The sequence below is a fragment of the Herpailurus yagouaroundi genome, unplaced genomic scaffold (assembly GCF_014898765.1).
Source record: "Herpailurus yagouaroundi ecotype Mexico unplaced genomic scaffold, PumYag 221, whole genome shotgun sequence".
In the NCBI taxonomy this organism is placed as follows: Eukaryota; Metazoa; Chordata; class Mammalia; order Carnivora; family Felidae; genus Herpailurus; species Herpailurus yagouaroundi.
Genome location: NW_024412452.1, coordinates 18,843,782 through 18,860,428, shown reverse-complemented (window position 1 = coordinate 18,860,428; position 16,647 = coordinate 18,843,782). Strand labels below are relative to the sequence as shown.

The 16,647-nt window shown below is 37.8% G+C and overlaps 2 protein-coding genes across 3 annotated transcripts in view; one reads left to right on the top strand and one right to left on the bottom strand.

The window, feature by feature from the left end:
- Nucleotides 1–16,647, top strand: part of UGP2 (UDP-glucose pyrophosphorylase 2) — a 72,308-nt gene that overhangs the window by 19,166 nt on the left and 36,495 nt on the right. For both annotated transcript variants that reach the window (XM_040458280.1, XM_040458281.1), the window contains exons 2-3: nucleotides 4,728–4,855; nucleotides 5,674–5,781. In XM_040458280.1, the coding sequence (XP_040314214.1) occupies nucleotides 4,728–4,855; nucleotides 5,674–5,781 (236 nt within the window). The remainder of the gene's footprint in view (nucleotides 1–4,727; nucleotides 4,856–5,673; nucleotides 5,782–16,647) is intronic.
- The window catches only part of VPS54 (VPS54 subunit of GARP complex), a 140,214-nt gene continuing 128,397 nt past the window's right edge, over nucleotides 4,831–16,647 (bottom strand). The window contains exon 23 of the mRNA XM_040458277.1: nucleotides 4,831–4,931. Within this exon, the coding sequence (XP_040314211.1) occupies nucleotides 4,907–4,931 (25 nt within the window). The 3' untranslated portion in view covers nucleotides 4,831–4,906. The remainder of the gene's footprint in view (nucleotides 4,932–16,647) is intronic.

Here is a 16,647-nt window from a genome sequence, read left to right as displayed (position 1 = left end):
TTAGCTGGGGTGGGTAGGCAAGGTGCACAGGGGCAGGAGGGGCAGGCTTAGCGTGCTTCTCCTTAGGTGATCCACTTCAGGAGGGGCCCTGTGGCAGCAGGAGGGAGTCAGATCCGCTGCCGGAGGTTTGGCTCCGCAGAAGCACAGAGTTGGGTGTTTGCGCGGAGCGAGCAAGTTCCCTGGCAGGAACTGGTTCTCTTTGGGATTTTGGCTGGGGGATGGGCGGGGGAGATGGCACTGGCGAGCGCCTTTGTTCCCCACCAAACTGAGCTCTGTGGTCCGGGGGCTCAGCAGCTTTCCTTCCCTTTGTCCTCCAGCCTTCCCGCTTTCTGAGCAGAGCTGTTAACTTATGACCTCCCAGCCGCTAAGTCGCGCTTGCTGTCGGAACACAGTCCGTCAGGCCCCTCCGCTTTTTGCAAGCCAGACTTGGGGGCTCTGCTTGGCCGGCGAGCCGCCCCTCCGCCCCGGCTCCCTCCCGCCAGTCCGTGGAGCGCGCACCGCCTCGCCGCCCTTCCTACCCTCTTCCGTGGGCCTCTCGTCTGCGCTTGGCTCCGGCGACTCCGTTCTGCTAATCCTCTGGTGATTTTCTGGGTTATTTAGGCAGGTGTAGGTGGAATCTGTCTGATTTCCGTGAAAACCTCTAGTTCAACTTCCAATTTGAAGTTACAAAAATGAGCATGGGTCCTTCAGGAATTCAGATTTGATGTGAAGTATATCCAAAGACCATGCCCCAGGAAGCCAGGTTGCAGTGCACAAAGCAGAAGTGAGGACCGAGGTGGCAGGATGGTGAAAACTTGATAGCTGGCTACTCATCAAAAAGGAGCGTATTCTAGACAAGAAATCCACAGAGAGAACTTGCCCACGGTCCCTCAGAATTAATTAACAAAATTTGCAGCGTAACCTGGAGACACCTGTCTCCAAAAGTCTTGTTCTTCCAGCTTAAATTTATTTATTTATTTTAATGTTTATTTATTTTTGAGAGAGACAGAGTGCAAGAAGGGGAGGGGCAGAGAGAGAGGGAGACACAGAATCTGAAGCAGCTCCAGGTTCTGAGCTGTCAGCACAGAGCCTGACACGGGGCTCAAACCCTTGAACCATGAGATCACGACCTGAGCCGAAGTCAGACGCTTACCCGACTGAGCCACCCAGGCGCCCCTATTATTATTTTTTAATTTACATCCAAATTAGCATATAGTGGAACAGTGATTTCAGGAGTAGATTCTTTAGTGCCCCTTACCATTTAGCTCTTCCCCCCTCCCACAACCCCTCTGGTAACCCTCAGTTTGTTCTCCCTATTTATGAGTCTCTTCTGTTTTGTCCCCATCCCTGTTTTTATATTATTTTTGTTTCCCTTCCCTTATATTCATCTGTTTTGTCTCTTGAAGTCCTCATATGAGTGAAGTCATATGATTTTTGTGTTTCTCTAATTTCACTTAGCATTGTACCCTCCAGTTCTATCCACGTAGTTGCAAATGGCAAGATTTCATTCTTTTTGATTGCCGAGTAATACTCCATTGTATATATACCACATCTTCTTTATCCATTCATCCATTGATGGACATTTGGGCTCTTTCTATACTTTGGCTATTGTTGATAGTGCTGCTATAAACATGGGGGTGCATGTGTCCCTTTGAAATAGCACACCTGTATCCCGTGGGTAAATGCCTAGTAGTGCAATTAGTGGGTCGTAGGGTAGTTCTATTTTTAGTTTTTTGAGGAACCTCCATACTGTTTTCCAGAGTGGCTGCACCAGCTTGCATTCCCAAGTCCTTCTTTATTCTTTAGTCACTAAAAAACAAAACTTCAGTAGTAGCACTGCCCAGAGGATGGTGTTGGAAACAGCAGTGAAACAGGGTGGAAGAGGTGATAGGCTCCTTAGAATATTCTTTTGTTGTGTAAGCTGTTCATGTCTGTAGAGTGACTGGAGGGAATACAAATTGTTCTTTGTGTTTGGTGCTATATCAAAGAAATGGAAGAATAGGGAGGAATAACTCTTACAGACATTTGTTACAATTTGAGTTTGAATCTGGGTTTTTTTTTTTTTTTTTTTTGAATCCTATCGTAAGTTTGGACCTGCTGCACCTGGCAAAGATCACATGTACTATTAAATGTCTTTCAGCCAACCTTTCTTACCTTGGCTTCATAGGGAGGATAGTAACATGGGTTCTGTGTGTTTTGGCCTTAAATCATGTAGATTGATAGGCCGTTGTTCTGTAGAGGGAGTCTCCCAAGTTTGGTGGGGTTTTTTGTTTGGTGTTTTGTTTGGTTTTCCTGTTCTCATGTAGACAAATCTCAAACAGCTATTAATAATTATTTTTGAACTTTACAGTTACACTTATAATTATCTCATTTTGGCATTTGCGTAGAATATAGGTTAAATGTTTCCATCACTAATTTTTTAGGAATGTGACTGAATACTGGCTTTCAGGATATAACTTCAACAAAGCAGCAAGGCTGTTGTTAGCTGTCTTTGAGTCCAACAAAAAACCCTTATTTTAAAAATCCTTATAAATTTCTTGATCTATTTTAATCCATCAGTCACACAGAATCAAAGAATTCATGTGTTCCTTAATTTAGAGGATTTATGCTTATGTTTAGTAGAATTTTCTTGCAAATTATTTCTTAAACATTAACATGGGAGTTGGCTTAAAGATTGTGGGAGAGATACCCCAGGTATACTGCTTCTGAGCTCCAGCAATTAGCTGGTTCTGTAACCTTGGATAACTCATTTAACTGCTGGGGCAGCAGGGTTGGGGGATACTTAACCTGTGATAAATTTTAAATTGCAATTAAGTCAACCAAGAGGTGAATGTGTATAGTTGATGTCACACTAACTCTAGTTTAAAATGTTCTACAGGAGTTTTTTAGTTACCTATCATAGTTATGTAAACCTACTCATCCATTGTTAGGAGTTGTGAACAGATGATAATCAAGTTGCTACTTACTAGTGGAAACATACATTTAGGTTGTTTATGAAACACACATGTGTGTTTCTTAGCTCACAAAGAAGTTATTTATGAACCGCTATTTGGGTCACTTTAAAGTTTTACTGGAGTCCATAAACTTAGTTGTGTTGTGGTTTATGCCTAGGAAAAGAGCACAGTTAGGAGTGCCAGGGTGGCTCGTTTGGTTAAGCGTCTGACTTCTTGATTTTGACTCAGGTCATGATCTTGCAGTTCATGGGCGTCGGGGGCTCTGCACTGACAGCAGGGAGCCTGCTTGGGATTCTCTGTCTCCCTCTCTCACTGCCCCTCCCCTGCTCATTCTCTCTATCTCTCTCTCTCTCTCTCAAAAAAAAAGGCACAGTTAGAAAACAGCTATTTTAGGATTAGATTGTGTGTTCTCACCTAATTTCCTTGTTTTTCCCCTCCCTTGGATTTTAATATTACAGGAAATGTATTTTAAAAGGTTTTTGAAGAGCAATGTTAAATATCTCATTTGTTAACATTTGTAGGTATTTAGGAGGAGAAGCTGTCTACATTAAATAAATTGCTTCAGGAGTTACATAATTTACTAACTTATGCTCTCACAAGTATCTTTTTGGTTATGTTGGCTTTAATTCTGTATGAATAAATGTTTTCTTCTGCCCAGATAACAAATAAAAGAATTTATGGTGTGTGTGAGTATTTTTAGTTTCACTGAAATGATTCTGGTAAATTAATCACCATTTGTAGAACTAGTTATCAAACAAAATGTTTGAACATAAGCTTCAAAACTACATTTATAAAATAAGTTTGAGTTGCATATTGAAGAGAAAAGGTGATGTGAACAGTAGTCTGACTGTTCCTTATTTCATAAGTAAAAGACAAGATAATTAGATAGCTGAGCATGTAAAACAACTTGTGTTGGCATATTTCTCCCAAGGTGCTTAGGCTTGGGATGTTTTCTTGTTGCGTATTTTTCTGTTTTTACTTGTTTACGTCCATCAGGCATTTCTGTTACCTTTAGTGAGTCACCTGTAGTGAGATCCATCTGTGGCCAGAGATGACCGTCTATGCCAAAAGCCCTGATAGTATTGTCTGACACAGATAAGCACTGAAGAGTCTAGGCTAAAACTGAGGGCAATAAGTGGGCAGGGAGCACTGTGTTCTCCTTTTAAGTGAAAATTTTGATGCCAGACACATACAGGCACCTGGGAATTGCCAGTATCTCTAACGGGTTTTTCTTTAATAAGGAATGTGAAACTGGAGGGCTTCACTTCTAAAATGGAAAGAATTCCTTAATTTTTTTTCATCTGGCCTGGAAGGGAACGGTTTTTTTTTGTTTGTTTGTTTGTTTTGTTTGTTTCTGTGAAATTGCTAAGCCCTTTCCGTTCTTTTATCTGGCAGCAGTTCCATAAGAGCATGTACCATAAAACATACCTTTATTAACATTATTCCACCTCTCATTTTTCTCCAGCTTTGATGGCTAAGAGGGAAACATTAGTAGAGATAGAACTAAATGCCCAAATGAAGATTAATCCTTTTATTCCCACCTGCCCCATCTTCCCAAAAGCATTTATTAGTGTCTCAGATACACTAGTAATGCAGGTAGATGTAACAAATTTGAGGCCATGTGATTATATAGCTCTAATTAGTTGACACTACTGATATCCTTCGAGAGGATAATGGGACTAAAGGAGTGAACCTTTTCATGTTCTGATAAACTAGAAATAAATCAGTTCTAGCTTACCAGCTATTTGAATGGCTGTCTGATTTTTTTTCTGTTGGCGATTTTATATTTTTAAGATCTTAGCAAAGCCATGTCTCAGGATGGTGCTTCTCAGTTCCAAGAAGTCATTCGACAAGAGCTAGAATTATCTGTGAAGAAGGAACTGGAAAAAATACTTACCACAGCGCCATCACATGAGTTTGAGGTAAGGACTCTGCAGTGTTTCTTGCTTCCATCCATCTACAATGCTGAGTTGTTATTGCTGCTGTTGATCATCCAGCCTGAAATAAGCACAAAATATAATAGCATTAAAAAAAGTAGGATTGCTTAACAATTAAGGATTTTCAACATTTTCCCCTTGTTAAACCATTGTCTTTTTTTTTTTTAATTCAAGGAAGTTTCTAAAGTCTAAAGAATCAGAACAAAAAATTATTTTTTTTGTGTTCTAGTATCGTTGGGTAAAAAAAATGGGTAACAGTACTCAGTTAGAATTATCAACCATACAACCTGCATGCCTTTTTCCAGAGAGCCAGTTCTAATAGAACCATGCTACTTTGTCAGCTGTGTAGAGATTTCCCAGTGTAGACAGGTATTTTTACTTTTCTGTTTATAAATCAATAGATCATCCTTTTCATTTTCAAATTTCAGTTTGTACTTAATGTTTTGAGGTTAACTGTGTTTTGTTACTTTTTCTTTCAGTGAAAGTGAATTTTCACTTAAAAGAAGTAGAAAAAAAGTACTGGCAAATAAATGTAGAGAACCAATTGAAATTCCCATGGACCAAATGGTGTTGTTTACATGATAACTGCTGGAAGATTTGGGGATTATTTGCTTGTATTCCTTTAAGTGTGGTTCCTATTAGCTTTTCTTCCCCTTCACTTTTAAGTTGGGGGCATAAAAAAGTCTCTGCTGTACTCCATGTTCTAATAGTGTAATAATTGAAAGGTGTTTTAAATGTATAATACATATCTATATTAAAATTAAGTATTCTGCTCATTGTAACAAGAACTTCTATTTTCATAGCACACTAAAAAAGACCTTGATGGATTTCGGAAGCTATTCCATCGATTTTTGCAAGAAAAGGGACCTTCTGTGGATTGGGGGAAAATCCAGAGACCTCCAGAAGATTCGGTAAGTTTTAGATAAAATGTAGGAAAATTTAAGGTAATTCAAGACCTGGGTTTAAATTTGGGGGTGAGGTACTGTGGGGGACCTGTAAGAACCATCACTTTACATTCTCTGTTCCTCATGCCAAAACTACAGAGGTAGCCTACTGCTTTCCCCTCTGTTAGTCCCATGTTTTCAGTCCTGCAGAGGATTTAGGAAAGTCTCATCTCCCTATAACACTACCTCATAACTTAAAAATCCCTGCATATGAGGCAATTCTTTTGCAAAGTACCAAACACATAGTAAGAGCTTCATTTATGTTCTTTTCTTCCTTCTCTCTCCCAAACCATCCGATTTCTGATAGCCTATAGTGTCTTGTACAGATGCTAAATCACGTACTTAAAGCTCTCCTCATGCTTTCAACCCGTCTTTAGCCATATTTCCCTTGCCTGTTTTTCACATGTTGTATTTCCCTGCTTCTAGACTTCTGTGTATATCATTTCTTTGTAATACTTTGGTCTCTTCACCTGTCAAAATCCTGCTCATTCTTTGAGGCTCAGTCCAAATGCCTCCACCTCTGTCATCGACCCCTAGCATAAAGCTGCTCTGAAGAAGTGTAGTGCAGTAGTGTCAGAGGTACAAATCCTAGTTTTACTACTTAGGAGGTTTATGTAAAATAAGAACAATACCAAGTGGCTTATATACTTTACAGGGCTATGAGGCTTCATGAAGAAGCATATATGGAAACATGTTAAACCATGAAGCATTTTTCAGATACTAGTAGTTACTTGTACCATCATGTAGCACTTAGCTGGCATGAGTAGTAGTTGTTTGTATGCATGTGTTGTCTTCCTGAGAGACCTTGAAGGCCAGGGAACCATGTGTCCTAAACAAATGTTTGTTGAATGAATGATCTAAATGCAGTTGATTGTCTAGGAAATAGGTTTTGTTAAAATATTGACCTTTCTTCCCTTTCCTGTCAGCAGTTTTGACATCTCACTGTTTGTAGCACTTTTCATGTCAGGTAGAAGAAACTTGATAGAGCGGAGCAATTGTATGTAGATAGTATAGCTCTTGAATTCTTCAGTCTTTTAGTATCTAATGAATACTGGTTTTAAAACAAGGCTGTTTCGAGCAGGGTTTTGGCAAAGTTCTGCCTGAAGGCAAAGTTCTATACTGACTATGTTTGTAAAGTTTTATGGGAACATAACTGGACACATACATTTATATACCATCTACGGTGACTTAAGCTAATGGAGTCCCTTGGATTTTTTCTTGAGAAAATCTTAAATATAGTTCCTGGTTAGGAGTGCTTTTATTTCCAGAATGTGGAACATGCTTTTCAGTTCTTAAACTTGTTAAAGTTTAAGTAACTATAATTTTGCCTAGAAGTTTATTCCTTATTGAAGTAAATTCATTTTTCTAATTAATCATGGACCTGGACCTGAGCATAAAGGTGTAGTTAATTCATGCTTGCATACATGGACTTTTTTTTTTCTACACAAACTTAACCTTTTGATGATAGAGCCTACCGTGTAGGAAGGCACACAGATTCATTACTTTTAGTATATTTTAAGGTTCAGGATTCTGCTTTGTCAGTGAGAAACCTGCCTTTGTGTATTTTGAGAGACGATTGTGCTATAAAGAAGGGTTTCTTGGAATATGGATTGCAGGGTGGGGAAGGAAGGGAGGGAGGAATCAGAACCATCTAAGGATTTTTCCAGTTCAGAACTACCATCCCCAACAAGGTTCTGACAAATACTTTTAAGAGGCTGTGTGCCCATAGTAAGCCATAGTTACTGATAGGAATGCAGAGTTGATACAGAAAAAGAATACAAAAAATAGAATTCTGGATAGAATTTTATTTTGTGAAGTCTTTTCTGTTTATAAAAGTGTAAGTCTTCATTAAAAATGTTGAAGCCTAGGTTTTGAGCATCTTTTAAAATATATGGTTAAATCCCATCTGCCCTTAATGTTGAAGGTTTCAGAGTACAGAGGCAAAAGATAAGTTTGTTCTTTTATGTCCTGAGCTTCTTGAGGCCACAAATGTTACACTCTGAATGTTAACAACTTTTGCAAATAATTATGAGAATACAGATTATGGGACAATATTGTTTACCTTGCTTCTCTACATTCTTCCAGCTCCCTTCCTCCCTCCCCCCTTTCCTGTAGATTTTCTGTCTCTTGTCATAGAGATTATACAGAGATCAGTTTTTCTCTCAAATCATAACTTTTTTTAGCACACATAGGTTTTTGTTTTTTAGATTTTTTTTTTAAGTTTATTTATTGGAGGGGGGAAGGAGTGGGGGAGAGGCAGAGAATGGGGGGGAGAGAGAATCCCAAGAAGGCTCCGTGCTGTTGGCCTGGAGCCTGATGTGGGGCTCGATCCCACAAACTGAGATCATGGCCTGAGCTGAAATCAAGAGTGGAACACTTAACCAACTGAGCACTCAGGCACCTCTGGTTTCTGTTTTTTAAATGCAGGTGATACTTTACCTCCTAACCAAAAAGAAATTATTGTGTGAGAATAGTCATTTAGAGTAACATGTCTCACATCAGCCTTGCATCAAAGGTGTGCACATAAACATTGTCATGATAGAATATCTGTTTTTGTATAGGAGTTGGCAGACTACCAGTTGGCCACCTTGTTTTATAAATAAAGTTTTATTGGAACACAGCCTGTAGCTACTGTCATGAGACAATGGCAGAGTTGAATAGTTAGAACGGAGACCATGTAGCCTACCCAACCTAACATATTTCCTTCTTGGCCCTTTATGGAAAAATTTTGCTGACCCCATTTTAGTATACTTTTTTTCTTCGTTGGCCCTCAGAAAACTGAATTTAAATGCCTTTTTCATTCAGATGATTACTTTTAAAATAAAAATATTTGTATAAATACTAGATTGAAGGATATACTTATAGGCATTGAAATTTTATGTTTTACTCTTGTGTTGAATACTTCATCTTAACTCTGTCCTCTGTCAGTAAGCATATACATTTGTAAAAAAATTTGTTGCTGTCTAAGTGTAGTTGACACATAATGTTACATTAGTTTCAGGTGTATAATATAATGATTCTTGATAATTTTATACATTATGCTTTGCTCACTACAAGTGTTACCATCTGTCCCCATACAGCACTATTACAATAGCATTGCATATATTCCCTGTGCTGTACATACCTTTTATTCCTGTAACTTACTCTATATCTGGAAGACTGTATTTCCCATTCCCTTTCCCCCAATTTGCCAATCCCCCCTCCCCTCTGGTAACCATGAGTTTGTTCTGCATATACATGTTCGAAAAGCCTATTGAGTCCATATTTTATTGAATTCTGGCTAAAACAAAAAAACTCAATTTATGGAGTTATGGTATGGATAATGCTATGTTCCAATTTTGTGAAAGTTAACTACATAAATGTTGTAATCGAGGTATGTCTTGATATTTAGCTACGTTAATAAATTTTAAAAAACTGTATTAAAGTACATGTTTTGGATTAGAGCAAGGAAGGACCAGTCAGCATGTACAACTTCATTTGACCATTTCATTCTTTTCTAGAGAGGCTGTTAGTGACTTGTTCCTGAACAAACTTAATATTTAAGTTTATATTTTGGATGTAGAGGGATGGGAATTAGATAAAAGAAACAAGGAGATACAGAGTCTGCTCAAGAAGGTAGTACTGTAGCTGACACATTGTTTTGAGCTCTAACTTAAAACCTGTTTAAGGTGCATTCTCATTTATGTGAAAATGTTCTCTAAAAAAGGCTTTTTCATTTAGAGGAACCAAGGTCTTGATTTGATTGTCCTTGTTCTTGTCTCTATGTTCCCCAAAGGGTGAGTATGTATTTGTGAATGGGGAAGATTTATATAGGGTCAACTCTTTTTTTTTTTTTTTTTTTTAATGCAGAGAATTGGCATGAAGAATATCATATAATGTGATATTTTAGCTTCAGATTTTTTGTTTTGCCCCATAAAATAATGGAGAGTTTTTCTTTGTCAGTACAAAACATTAAAATGTGTGTGTTTATTTTTTTTTAATTTTTTTTTTAACGTTTATTTATTTTTGAGACAGAGAGAGACAGAGCATGAACGGGGGAGGGGCAGAGAGAGAGGGAGACACAGAATCGGAAGCAGGCTCCAGGCTCTGGGCCATCAGCCCAGAGCCCGATGCGGGGCTCGAACTCACAAGACCGTGAGATCGTGACCTGAGCCGAAGGCGGACGCTTAACCAACTGAGCCACCCAGGTGCCCCTAAAATGTGTGTTTAAATGGTAAGGCATTCTGAGAAAGTTAGTGTATGTGTTCAGAGTAAAAATACAGTTGTTTTTTTTTTTTTTAAGATGAATCACAGTCTATTGTGCAACTAATGTTTGCACATATTTTTTTTTGAAAGACTAGAGGCAGTTTGGTCAAGGATTTGACATGATGTGACACAGGATGGTTTGCTTTGAGCATCCCCTGTTGGGTGAAAAATTTCCAACTTCAGTCAGCTAATGGTATAGCCATTAGAGATTTGTTTTGGGTGTGTACATAGATAAAAAAGATCTTGAATGTAAACGTGCTACACAAAAGCCAGAACGCCTGGGTGGTTCAGTTGGTTAAGCATCTAACTCTTGATTTTGGCTCAGATCATGATTTCATGGTGTTCCTGAGAGTGATCCCTTCATGGGGCTCGTGCTGACAGCACAGAGCCTGCTTGGGATTCTTTCTCTTCTCTCTCCCTCCCTCCACTCATGCTCACTCATGCTCACTCATGCTTGAATCTCATAAAGAAACTCTTATTGGCCTCCTCTCTCTCTCTCTCTCTCTCTCTCTCTCTCTCTCTCTGTCTCTCTCAAAAGAAGTAAATAAAAAAGCATTTAAGAAACTGGCTGTGAGGATATAGCTGGCTGGCTACCAGAGTCTCATCTTTTCCTTGATGTAAAGTTTTAAAATGATAATATATAGAACTACTAATCTAAGCAAATATATTTATACTAATTTAACAAATATTGCCAAAGCTCTAATTCTCTACCTTTTGATTCCACGATGTAATTAACAGTCTTTAATGTTTTCCCAGAACTGTCTTCCTTCACATGCCTTTATATACAGGGCCCTTTATTTCCGGAAGGGGATGGGACTAAGGAGGCTGATCTTGGGCCTGTGATCCTTAATTCCATTTTGGTTACTTAATTTGTTTCTCTACAGAAATAGTAATGGTAAATATGTGGCCACTTTAATGTCAGTTCCATGATTGGCTTTGAGAGGCTTGAGGTAATAGTGTTGGACCAGGGTCTCTAACTACTACCCTTGTGTCTAGAGCAGAGGGCAATCCACTCCCACAGACCTGAGTTCCTTGGGAAAATCATAACATAGGTATAGATGGTAGTAGCACTCCTTGAACATGCCGTTGCCCCCTGCCCAATCCCTATCCACAGAGATTCTTTTTGGACCGTGGCTAATGCTTTTCAAGACCTAATATGGATAATTTTATTTATTACAATCTCCAAATTTATCTTTTATGTAGACATTTTATGTCTTACAATCAGATAAGAAAAGTAGATCTGCGAGGTTCTCCTATCTTACATCTTCAACTGTGGTGTAACTATAAGGGAATTTACGCTTATTTACTATGTGATAGCCCTGAACCTACAAGATTGGTTCTGGGAGAATTTTTATATAAAACAAAATGGATGGCTCAAACATACCCATGATCCTTTCTGCCCTGTAATTCCTTGGGGATACTTTACTACAGTTGACCCTTGAACAACATGAGTTTGAACTGTGTGGATCCAGATATACATGAGGTTTTTTTATAATACTGTAAATATATTTTCTCTTCCTTATGGTTTTCTTTTCTCTAACTTACTTTATTGATAGAATACAGTATATATTACATATACAAAATATATGTTAATCTACTGTTTACATTATTGGTAAGGCTTCCATTTAAGACTAGGCTATTAGTAGTTAAGTTTTGGGAGAGTCAGAAGTTAATATGTAGATTTTGACTGCGTGGGGGGTTGTTGCTCCAACCTCTCACATTGTTTAAGGGTCAACTCTAATTCCTTTTCCTTATTTTAGATGAGATGTGAACAGCAGACTCTGTGCTTGTCCCATTGTGTAGTCAAGATGAGACTGGAAGGTCTATACCAGGCATCTCAACCTGGGAGGTCTTTTTAGGGATTGTAGGCCCTTCATATATTTCTTGAAACTACAAGTAAAACTGTGTATAAATATACAGTTTTCAGGTTAGATTTCCTTTCATCAGATTCTCAAAGAGGTTCATTACCTGTAAAGGTTAATGAAAGGTTCTCTTTCTCTTTCTCTCTCTCCTTTTTTAATGCGGAACTACTCTCTTGAATCTCATTCAAGAAACTCTTATTGGCCTCCTCTCTGCCAGTCACTGGTTGGGGTTACAAAAATAAGTATTCTTCCCTCCGGCATTTTGGCCTCAAGTTTGTGGAGGAGATGGACCCAGAAATGGCTAACTACGGAAGACTGCAATAAGCAGTCCATAGGATGCTGTGGAAGCATCTAACTCCCATGGGGGCTTAGGAAAGACATCGTGGTGTTAAGGTGATCTCCTGGAGTGAATTTGAAACAAGACTTCTCTGAATATGGGAGGAAAAATAAAGAGAAAAAAAGGCTTTGAGAATAGTGGTAGTATAAAAATAATAGGCTTATAGCATGTAGCTTGTTTGCTGGTTGTGGAGCATATGGTGGATAAGGCTACTTTTCCAAGTCTAGAGCTGAGTCTCTTTACCTGCCATTTTGGCACCTGCTCACTGGCCGAGATGTCAGAAACTGCAGTTTCCATTTAAGAGAGACCTTAATGGTGGGAAATTGGAACAGATTTTAAAAACCATGCTTCACCAAGTACCTCAAACAATTTGTTTAGAGTTTTCAACATTGTAAAACATAACCCAAATAGATTAAAATTAGGTGCTTATTCTGTTTTGTTTATTTTTTTTGTAATTTTGATTAACAAACCTTATAAGATTAATCAGCATTTTAGCTGTTAATGGCTTTTATCTTTGAATGTCAGGTTTATTGAGGTAATTAACATATAATAAATGATACCCTTGTTCCGTGTTATCAGTTTTGGCAAATTCATCCAGTCATGTAACTACCACCAAAATCAAGAATTAGAACTTTTCCATCATCCCCAGAAGGTCCATTGTGCCACTTTAAAATATGTTTCTTCTTAAACCCTTGCAGGGCTCTGGTTCCCACTTTACCTTTTCCCTTAAATACAGAGATTGAACAAATACGTATCTTTCTAAAATATTATTTTTTCCTTCATTCAGACTTCTCTCAAGGAAGAGGTGGGCCTCGCTCCACCCTCAGCTAGCCTTTCTCTTAGCCTTTATCCACCCACTCACACCTGCGGTCTAATCTTCTATAAAGATTTCTTTTTATAGCCCCTGGCCTTTTCCCCCTTTCCCACCTTCATTCTTCCAGGGCTGCTTCAAGGATGTGAATTACATAATGAAGTGCACTCTATACTTCTTTAATCACTGGCTATTTAGTACTGCAGAGTTTAAAGCTAATATACAGCATAAACAGAATGACGTCAAGAAGCTTCAGTTTCATTTTTTAGGGAATTTGGGATTATCACGGTTATTTTGAAAGAATTTTTGTCCACATACTATAGGAGGGTTGGCTTATAGGGAATATACAAGTTTGATTTTAGTAATGAGCAGTTCGGTCACATAAGCAGGTTAGGTTGGATTTTGGACCTCTTATCTCTTCTATTAGAACTTTTTTCCAACTCCAGCTTTTTCCCAACTCCTTTTCAACAAAGGTCATCTACCTTTCTCTTTTCTAATCCATGCTAAAGTGGAAAGTTCTTTGAAAGCTACCACTTTAGCTGATAAGGATATGGGCCAAATGACCCACAAGGTTAACTACTGCTTTTATTACTTCAGCCAACTTCTATAAACGAGTGATGAATACATACCTGTTTGTAGTGTTTGAATTTTTCTTTTACATCTGTATATATTACTTTTGTTCCCCAAGTTTTTATTTAAACTCCAGTTAGTTAACCTGTAGTGTACTATTAGTTTCAGGTTTAGAATTTAGTGATTCATCACATACATGCAACACCCAGTGCTCATCAGAAGTGCCCTCTTTAATACCCATGACCCATTTAACCCATCCCACTGCCTATCTCTCCTCCAGTAACCCTCAGTTTTCTGGTTTGCCTCTTCGGGGTTTTTTTATCCATGTTCATCTGTTTTGTTTCTTAAGTTCCATATATGAGTGAAATCATATTGTATTTGTCTTTCTCTGACTTATTTTGCTTAGCACAATACTCTGTAGCTCCATGCACATTGTTGCAAATGGTAAGATTTCATTCTTTTTGATGGCTGAGAATATTCCATTGTAAGTATATACACCACCTCGTTTATTCATCAACGGGCATTTGGACTCTTTCCATAATTTGGCAATTGTTGATAATGCCATAATCATTGGGGTGCATATATCCATTTAAATCAGTATTTTTGTATCCTTTGGGTAAATATCCAGTATGCAATTGCTGGGTTGTAAGGTAGTTCTATTTTTAACCTTTTGAGGAACCTTCATAATATTTCCCAGAGTGGGTGCACTAGGTTGCATTCCCACCAACAGTGCAAAGGGTTCCCCTTTCTCCACATCCTCCACAACACCTGTTGTTTCCTTTGTTGTTAATTTTAGCCATTCTGACTTGTGTGAGGTGATACTTCATTGTAATTTTGATGATGAGTGGTGTTGAGCATCTCTTCATGTGTGTTGGCCATCTTTATGTCTTCTTTGGAATAATGTCCATTCATGTCTTCTGCTCATTTTTTAACTGAATTATTTGGTTTTTTGGGTGTTGAGTATGATAAGTTCTTAATATATTTTGGATGCTCATGCTTTATCACATGTCATTTACAAGTATCTTCTCTCATTCCAAAGATTGCCTTTTATTTTTGTTGATTGTTCACTTCTTTGTGCAGATTTTTATCTTAATGATATCCTGATAGTTTATTTTTGTTTTTGTTTTCCTTGCCTCAGGGAAGGGAATTTGCTAAGACTGAGGAAAGGTGCTACTGCCTGTGTTTTCCTGTATGATTTTGATGGTTTCCTGTCTCACATTTAGGTCTTTCATCCATTTTGAATTTATTTTTGTGTATGATATAAGAAAGTGGCCCAGTTTCATTCTTTTGGATGTTATTGTCCAGTTTCCCCAACACCATTTGTTGAAGAAGACTGTCTTTTTTCCATTGGCTCTTCTTTCCTGCTTTGCTGAAGATTAGTTGACCATACAGTTGTGGGTTCATTTCTAGGTTTTCTACTCTGTTCTATTGATCTATATGTCTGTTTTTGTGCTGGTAACATATTGTCTTGATCCTGACAGCTTTGTAATATAACTTGAAGTTTGGAATTGTGGTGCCTCCAGCTTTGCCTTTGTTTTTCCAGATTGCTTTGGCTATTTGGGGTCTTTTGTAGTTCCATACAAATTTTAGGATTGTTTGTTCTAGCTGTGTGAAAAATGTTGGTGGTATTTTGATAGGAATTGCATTAAATGTATAGATTGCTTTGGGTAGTATGGACATTTTAACAATATTTGTTTTTTCAATCCATAAATATGGGCTGTTTTTCCATTTCTTTGTGCCCTCTTCAATTTCTTTCATCAGTGTTTTATAGTTTTCATAGTGCAGGTTTTTTACCTCTTTTGTTAGGTTTATTCATAGGTATCTTGTGGTTTTTGGTGCAATTGTAAATGGGATCAATTCCTTGATTTCTCTTTCTGCTGCTTCATTTTGGGTGTATAGAAATGCAACAGATTCTATACATTGATTTTTGCATCCTGAAACTTTACTGAATTCCTGTATTGGTTCTGGCAATTTTTTGGTGAAGTCTTTGGGTTTTCTGCCTAGAGTATCATGTCCTCTGCAAATAATGAAAGTTTGGCTTCCTCCTTGCTGATTTGGTTGCTTTTAATTTCTTCTTGTTGTCTGATTTCTGAAGCTAGGATTCCTGGTACTTTGTTAAATAACAGTGGTGATAGTGGACATCCCTGCCATGTTCCTGACCATAGAGGAAAAGCTCTCAGTTTTTCCTTATTGACAATGATATTAGCTGTGGGTTTTTTTATATGATCTTTATTATGTTGAGATATGTTCCCTCTAAAACTACTTCACTGAGGGTTTTTATCATGAATGGATGTTGTACTTTGTCAAATGCTTTTTCTGGATCCATTGAGAGGATCATAGGGTTTTTAACCTTTCTTTTATTAATGTGATGTATCATGTTGATTGATTTATGATATCGATACCCTTGCAGCCCAGGAATAAATCACACTTGATTGTGGTGAATGATTCTTCAACATACTGTTGGATTTGATTTGCTAATATTTGGTTCAGAATTTTTGCATCCATGTTCATCAGGGACACTGGCTTATAGTTCTCTTTTATAGAGGAGTCTTTGGTTTTAGAATCAGGGTTAATGCTAGCCTCATAGAATAAGTTTGGAAGTTTTGTTTCCTTTTCTATTTTTTGGAATAGTTTGAGAAGAACAGGTATTAACTCTTCTTTAAATGTTTGATAGAATTCCTCTGTGAAGCCCTCTGGCCCTGGACTTTTATTTGTTGGAAGATTTTGATTACTGATTGCATTTCTTTGCTGGTCATCAGTCTGTTCAAGTTTTCTATTTCTTTCTACTTCATATGTTTCTAGGAATTTATTGATTCTTTCCAGATTGTCCGATTTGTTGGTGTATAATTTTTCATAATATTCTCTTATAAATCTTTGTATTTCTGGTGTTGTTTATTATTTCTCCTCTCTCACTTGTGATTTTATTTATATGTGTCCTTTCTATTTTCTTTTTTGTATGTCTGGCTAAGGGATTTATCAATTTTATTCTTTAAAAGAACCAGCTCTTA